Genomic DNA, 8,059 nt, shown 5'->3' with positions numbered 1-8,059 from the left:
ACACACACACACGGGGGGAGGGGAGAATGTTTTTTAAAGAAACTTACAGTGGTGTATATCCAAAAGGGCTTAACTCTTGGATACACAGCACAGACTTTAAACCTCTTTAACTCACACTCATTTTCCAATGTGAGATTAACCCAGTAATTAATTTTTTATTTTTTTTTAGAATACTAAGTATTTTTAACACACACATACGGGAAGGAGGGAAAAAGTTTTTTAAAGAAACTTACAATGGTGTATATTCAAAAATGCCTAACTCTTGGATACACAACACAGACTTTAAACCTCTTTAACTCACACTCATTTTCCAATGTGGGATTAACCCACTAATTATTATTATTATTTTTTTTTTTTTTAGAATACTGTAGTGGACTTTTTTGTGGTTAAAGCACTACAAGAAAAACGGGCTATTGCGGCGGGCAAAAACCGCCGCTAAAGCCCAAAAAACCGCCGCTAAAGGTACATTCGACCTATAGCGGCGGGCCGTCCCGTCAGTGTTGCAGTGCCGCTATAGGTCGATTGCGGCGGTCGCAAAAAGCGCCGCTATAGATGTACCTTTTAGCGGCTGGTGAAGGTTTATTGCAGCGGGCATAAAACCGCCGCCATATGGGTTCAGAATTCATGGCATTGACTTTTAGCGGCGGGGTCATGCCCGCCGCTATTGGTGTCTACCTTTAGCGGCGGGCAAGCGGCGCCGCTATAGGGAATCATTTAAAACATAAAATGCGCATCTTTAGCGGCGGTTTTTGCCCGCCGCTATTGTCTCTACCTTTAGCGGCGGGCAAGCGGCGCCGCTATAGGGAATCATTTAAAACATAAATGTGCATCTTTAGCGGCGGTTTTTGCCCGCCGCTATAGGTCCTTTTTTTTTATTTCCTTTTTCTAGTGGGTTTTAAAACCACATTTCTATTACAAACTAAAAATTTGTCATAATTAATATATGATACCATAACTAAATTGGTTAATTCTTCTACAATCTCATCAATTTCTCTTCACTCGTTGAATGCTTCATCAATTTGAGGCTTTGATAAACATTTGATGCCACAGAAAAATGATGCCAATTAATGGCCCAATACAAGAACAAGTAAATGGACATAAGCATATTGCTACCTAAATCAACCTCCAAACAGTAGCACAGAGTGCATTGAGTTTGGCTCCCCCACCCAAAGCACTTTACATATATAAGTATCAGCCATGAAACACACGTAAAACAAAAAAAATACAATTCTAATAACAGTAGATTCTGTGTTTCTGTATTTGAATAAGGCCTTACCAGGAACAAAATTTGAGTACATTTGTGTGATCTAGAGAGTGGAGAACCCTAACCTGCACGCAAATGCACCGCAAAAGAACAAGGCAATTTAAAAAAAAAAAAAAAAAACTCATAACATATAAACACAAACAACACTCTGCATATATAAAAAAATGCAAAACTGGTTGTGTTTAAATGAGCTTATTTTCAACAGTTTTTTTTTGCACTCTCACACTCAGCAGGTGCAAAAAAAAAAAATATCTCTGAGAGTCGACTCCCAAGTCCCAAACACAATCACATATTTAAATTCAATTCACAATCATCCAAAAATAAAATAAAAAAACCACAATCACAGATTCAAAAACATTATAATTTATAAACGTATGGCTTATGGAGTGGAGAGAGAAAAATTAGATTTTGAAATTTAAGGACAAAAAATACTTGAAAGGGCAGATCGGGATAGAGGCTGGAGGCTGCAGCGGTCAGAGAAGGTGGTGGGTTGGGCAGATCAAGCTTCAAAGCCAGGCAACTTCAGCTCTTCAACAGCCACCAAAAAGTTCCGGACATTCTCAAAGTACTGATAGGCAGGCAGTGGCTGCGATTCCCAGGGGACCGATTGTAAATGTGACAGATTCTCCACAACCTTAAAATATTAATCAAAATCAAAGCAATCAGAATTAAAATTAAAATTTATTAAAAAAAAAATGATGCCTAATCTCAATTTGGGACACACAAAATGACTAATCACAGCCTAATAAGAGTATCGAGCCTAATTTAGTAAAGGTGGGATTGTTAACTTTTGAAAAAACGAAATCAACATATAACACAAACATTCAGTGGTTCACTTTCTTTCACTTTCCTCAGGTTTCTCAACAGCCAAACAAGAAGGTAGATAGTTTATTATAACCTCAAGTAGCAATGCAATACCTTGGGCACTGCTCCTGGGTTAATCTTGTTGATGGCATTGCATAAGACCAAACCATTTCTCAAGCAAGAAATGAACTCCCTCTCTGATGGCTGCTTCGATATGTCCAGCGGACCCACCAAACTCTCAAGCCAACTGACTGCTTGGTATCGCCTCTAAGCTGCAAAAATTAGCATAAGAAAAGGGATCATTAACACTCATTCCTTTTTTCTTTTCTTTTTTCCTCCTGGGTCCTAAAACCACATTTCTATTACAAGTAACCTGTAATAATTTTAGGTCCACTAAGACATTACCACAAATGTAACTAGATAACACCACAAATGTCTCCAAACTAACATTATATTCTTATCACTACTCACAAATCAATGACAAGAATTAAGATAAGATTCAAACAGACGAAAAAAAAAATGCATGTAATTATTCTTATCACTTTTTCTCACTATAAAACCAGTATAGTTTTTCTTTACACATATTAATCTAGCACCTAAAACAGCTCCAATTTTGGTATTTGAAAATTTTTAGTATCCAATATCTACTGCTGAAGAGAAAGTTTCCACCTTGCCTCTTCTTTTTAAGAGTGTTTCCCTTGGAGAGAAAAAAAAAAGAAAAAGAAAAAAGAGATAGCTTTTCCTACATTGATTCATGGCCCAACATAACATTGACAAAATCATAGCTGTAGTTTAAATTTTCAAGTACTCCACCTCTACCGCTCAAAAGAAATTATTGTAAACAAACTATGCTGCAAAATCTTGATTCATATTAGAGGACTTAGTCTTGCAATTAACAATACAAAGGACTGGTGAAAATAAAAGTCTTCTGGATATTGATGTCACTACTAGGTAAGTAAATCACAACAAAGCTGATGATGTTTTTACACTTATGCATGTGCTAATGGTGATTCGAAGCAGCTTATAATTGTTTGAGTATCAAGGCAGACTAGTTTCACAAAAGTATATAGACTAGTTTCACAAAAGTATATAAACAAAAATGAATTTAAATTCCAATGGCAAGACTAACAATTAACATAGCTGAGCCTTAACTCCATTCAGTTTCTAAGGAGCTACAGGTTGCTTACCTCTACTACATCAATGAAATCCTGCTTTTTGTGAAAAGCGCCTACCCATTTTGTGTGATCTGCAGTCCCACCAACCAAAAACTAAGAAATGATACTAGAATTTGAAATTTTAAGTCCCTAAATTCATAGTCGCATGACATCATTTTCAAAGTACAAGAGATTCAACTAAATTTTTTTGTTTAGAAACAGATTCTCATTCTTTCAAGGGCATGATAAAATGTTTGCAATGTATGATCACAGTCAAAGCATTATACCACCTTCACAATTCACCTCTTGCATACATAAAATACAATGTGACTATAATTGTAATAAGTCTGTGAAAGGCCAATGAAAAAGAGATATTGGTGCAAACTTTGTTTAAGATTCAAGTACAAGAAAACTAATTAATTGTTCCATTTGACTTCCATAGTTCCAATCATCATGTTTAACAAGAAACTTACAGGTCTAAGCAAAGAAAGGCAGGCCTACAAACAAAATTGGAAAGGCATTCTTTTTCCTTTGTTTTTATTTTACTTCATTTTATTTGTATTTAAACTTGTTCAGTATAGGGAAGTTACTTGACAAAGGCACCACCCTTAATTTTTTTTTTTAAAGAATCACACACATTAAATACAAGAACTCACAATTATAGTTCAAACTTAGCAGTAATTGAAAGGGCTTTTGAGACATACAACTCTACTGCTAGAATAACATGATAAACAAACAACAAAAAAACAATGTTCATACATACACAGAATCCATCTTCACGTGTATGTATGAACAAATGTTCTGTTTAGTCAATGGATGGACCTCCACACTAATAGTTGCTATTTGCAAATAGAACCCATTTAAAAAAATTAATAACTTCCAAACACATCAAAACAGCACAAATTTCTATGTAAACTGAATGGGGACCCTAACTAAAACCAAAGCATCATTTGAGACCCTTATGTTCATATTTCTTCTCGAACTCTCCAGTCGAGTGTCTCTTCACAAAAGTTGTTTTTCCTACCACCATTCAAAAAAAAAAAAAAAAAACACACTCAGATCAATCAATAACGTCACCACCAACACCGATATGCAGAATTATATGCCTATATGCTTTTCATTCTATTAATCAATTAATTTAGGGTAACACCAATTTTAATGTGATTTTATAGAAATGTACTCTCATGATTGTCTTAAGAAATGACACTTCTCCTTGATGGTTTGTATAAATACTATTGTGACTTCCAAACAATAATATATATATATACACACACACACACACACACATATCTTCTTCTACTTTTTTGAAAAATCCCTAACTCCACCCTAATTTTTTTTGGTTGTTGTTTGAAGGTAACTGATCAATTGTATCGAAATATAATAGGGTATACCCTAAATAGAATCATTTAAAGCCCAATTAGCCTAAAATGAATTGAAAAGGACCAAATAGACCAAACTAGACCGGATGGACCGAAGTGAAACTAATAGACCAAAATGGACCAAAAGTACCTAATAGACCAAAGTGGACTGAATAGGCCAAAATGGACCAAATATTCTGAATTGGACCGAAGTGGCTGAATTGGTCCGAATAGAAAAAATTAACCCAATGGACTGAATTGAGTCACCAATGCAGTTAATAGAAAATTCTAATGTAGAGCCATATCTTGTCACTTGCCATTGCAACCAGAAGAGCCAATGGTGCCTCTCCAAATGGCATCTTTATTGTTTTCACCAAAGCATTAGCAGATTCTTTGGTGTGAGCTGGAAAACATTCAAAAGAACCATTGAGAGTTTTGTTTTCTTTTTGATAATTACTTTGTTATAAGAATTGGCTTTTGTCATATGGTGCTAACAGTATAACTAAAATTCTTTGAATCTAGAACATTCCTTCTACAATGCCCACAAGATTTTGCAAATGTTCAAAAGAACAAGACAACGGCAAAGTCAAAATAAATATATAACAAGAATTAAAGTAAAAAACAATGTCCTCAGGACAATACCAACATGCAAAATAGTGAAAAAGTAGATGTCATGAGTTATGCATCAGACTTTAAAAATTAGAGTTTTGAAAAACTATAAGCGCCCATTTATTCTTCTCCTTCTTTCTATAAATGCAAATTCAATTTTTCAAACACTCAAGAGTCAATGAGTTTTTTCATTTCAAATTCTTTCACTTAACGGATTAGAACTCCGATTATAATCAACAAAATAATTTTTTTAAAAACAAAACAATAAAAGAGAAATAAAATTATAAAAGACCACCACTTCACTGCAAAGTTCCCATCTCATCATCACCTGGTATTTTTTTTTTTTTTGTAACTTTCTTTCTTTTTCTTGGGGTTAGTTTGTTATAAACAAAAATTTAAGACCTATGTATATATATATTTTGATAATATAGAAAGGAGAGCAAAGTAGCGGTGGTGGTGGAGTTGGTAGCTTCATATATATGGAGATGGAAAAGCTTTTGGAGGACTCAGTTCCTTGTCGGGTTCGGGCAAAGCGAGGTTGCGCCACTCATCCTAGAAGCATTGCTGAGAGGGTGAGTGTGAGATTGATGATCACTCACTTTCTTACATATATATATTTTTTAGAAAACCAATGTCAACTGTTTGTGTTTATTCCTAACTGATGCTTCCTCCACCTCTTTTCTCTCTCTCTCTCTCTCTCTCTCTGAGTGTCTTAGGTTCGAAGGACTTGAATAAGTGATCATATAAGAAAGCTTCAAGAGCTGGTGCCCAACATGGATAAGGTAGCCTCTAATTTACAACTAAACCTTTTTTTGTTCGTCTTTTATTGATGAAAAATTAATCCATTCATGGTGTTTTCTTTATTGAGTGAAAGGAAAACATTGTGGTCTTTGTGTTGTGTTGCTAATTGAAGCTAACCAGCAAACATGCTTGAGCAAAAAGTAGATTCTCAAGAGAAGATTAAGAAAAAAAAAAAAAAAAAAGATTAGTTACCACTTGCCACAAGTAGTCAACAGTTTTAGTTGTCGGTAGATGTGAACTCCCTTGAATTTAAATTTTCTATTTGTTAGATCCATCATTTTGGCAAAAAATATTAAAAGTAAACTGTCAAAAGTGTTGTCCACAGTGACGGGTCTAGGAAACTTAAAATGGGGGAACCAAAGCAAAGAAATTCAGTTTGTTCAATAGGACATTATACATACCCAAAACGTTTAAAAAATTCAAACCGAGAAACTCAATTAACAACAAACAAAACACAATAACTTTTTGTAACTCATCCATTAACACAAACACTCTCAACTATTAAGCAAGATACCATACGCAAAATCCAGATATATATTTTTTTAAAAAAAAAAAACTGCTTGCACAAACCAACCAAGGAAAAAAGAATCCTTCTTTTCATACAACCCCATAAGAAAATCACAAACTTTGAACAATTCAAACAAAGGCCACACACATACACACATAACCCAAGATCACCGTAATTCAAGATTCAATTTCCTCAATCAAAACAATCCAAATCAAAATTCAATAAACCCAAAAAATAAAAAAACAAAAAAACTTACTTTTCACAGGACCCGATCCATTAGCTACAAGTTTCGCCTTAGGTTCAGGCTCCACAACCACAACCGGCTTCTCCTCAACCTTAACTTCCTCAACCACCGGAGCCGGAACCTCCTCCTCAACCTTCAAAGCCTCTTTTGCCTCGACAACCGCCGCCGCCGCCGCAACAACAGCCACCTCATCCGGTGGCGGATCCTGAGCCTTTTGGGCTCTTCTTCTGCCTCTCGTCGTCCTCTTCGGCCCCGCCGATCCCGCACCCCTCTTCACAGTCCGTGGAGGCATTGTTTCACCAACAAAAAGACTCAAACTTTCACACACAAAAATTTGGGAAAATTGAAAATTTGAACAAAAACTAAAAAAAACAGAACCCTAATTTTAATTTAGCTCAAATAAAACTCAACGAATTTAGCAAAATTGAACAAAGAATCGAAACCCTAGAAAATCACCGAAGCAAAGAATTGAAACCAATTTTGAGAGAGAGAGAGAGAGAGAGTTTGAATCTAAAAAACCTAGATTCAGAGGCTCCAACTGGTTATACGATTAAAAAAAAAAAATCACATCAAAACCATGCATCAGGCAAAAAAATACATATACATAAAAAAATCACAACAGAAAACTTGGAGAAATTTTTTTTTTTTTTCAAACGAAAATAGAAAAAGAGGGGTGGTTTTGGGAGAGGAGAAAAACTAGGGAAAGGGGAGAACGGCTGCTGTTGAAGTGAGAGACAAATGCTGAAAATTAGGGTTAGTTGGATTATAAAGCAAACCCAAACGACGTAGTTTTGGTAATAAGAAGAGTAAAAATAAAAAAGCTCTCTACAGTGGGTCGAACCTGGGCTGACTGGTGTGAATGCGCGTGTCCTTGCCACTAGGATGCCTGAAACTTTCTTTGATTAATTTGTACAAATTAATATTTAATATCTAAGATAGAGATAGTAAGAAAATAGCTCTTATTGCGGTTTGAACCTGGGCAAAATAGGTTATCACATGCGTGTCTTACCACTAAACCGGAGCAAATCAACTTAAAAGTTTTCTGCATAAATATTTTATAAATAGTAATATTTAATATGTTACACCAACCAATAACTTCTTGTTGAAATCATATTTTTAAAATTCAACCATTGGATCACATTTTCTATATGTTCTTAACATGCATGTCAATTTTCATGCCAATCGGATGTAATTTACCATTTGATCATTAAACTCGTCTTTTATACGTTATTTTAAACTACAAAAATTTGAATTTAAATATTTGATTGATGCCATGACTATTAATCTTTGATCACCTTCAAATTTTTTAATCATGGT

At 34.9% G+C, this 8,059-nt stretch overlaps 1 protein-coding gene across 1 annotated transcript; it reads right to left on the bottom strand.

Annotated features, from left to right (window-relative positions):
- Positions 1-981: 981 nt before the first annotated feature.
- LOC126718179 (uncharacterized) lies at positions 982-7,491 on the bottom strand. The gene is made up of 5 exons (XM_050420265.1): positions 6,755-7,491; positions 3,256-3,314; positions 2,183-2,340; positions 1,697-1,898; positions 982-1,329 (listed from the first exon to the last, which is right to left on the bottom strand). Exons 1-3 carry the CDS (start codon positions 7,032-7,034, stop codon positions 2,242-2,244), a joined length of 438 nt encoding a protein of 145 aa, XP_050276222.1. The 5' UTR covers positions 7,035-7,491; the 3' UTR covers positions 982-1,329; positions 1,697-1,898; positions 2,183-2,241.
- Between the last annotated feature and the right edge of the window lie 568 nt (positions 7,492-8,059).

Source organism: Quercus robur, chromosome 3 (genome assembly GCF_932294415.1).
Source record: "Quercus robur chromosome 3, dhQueRobu3.1, whole genome shotgun sequence".
In the NCBI taxonomy this organism is placed as follows: Eukaryota; Viridiplantae; Streptophyta; class Magnoliopsida; order Fagales; family Fagaceae; genus Quercus; species Quercus robur.
Note: the sequence above shows the minus strand (reverse complement) of the source record. Positions and strands in the feature narration are given on the sequence as shown.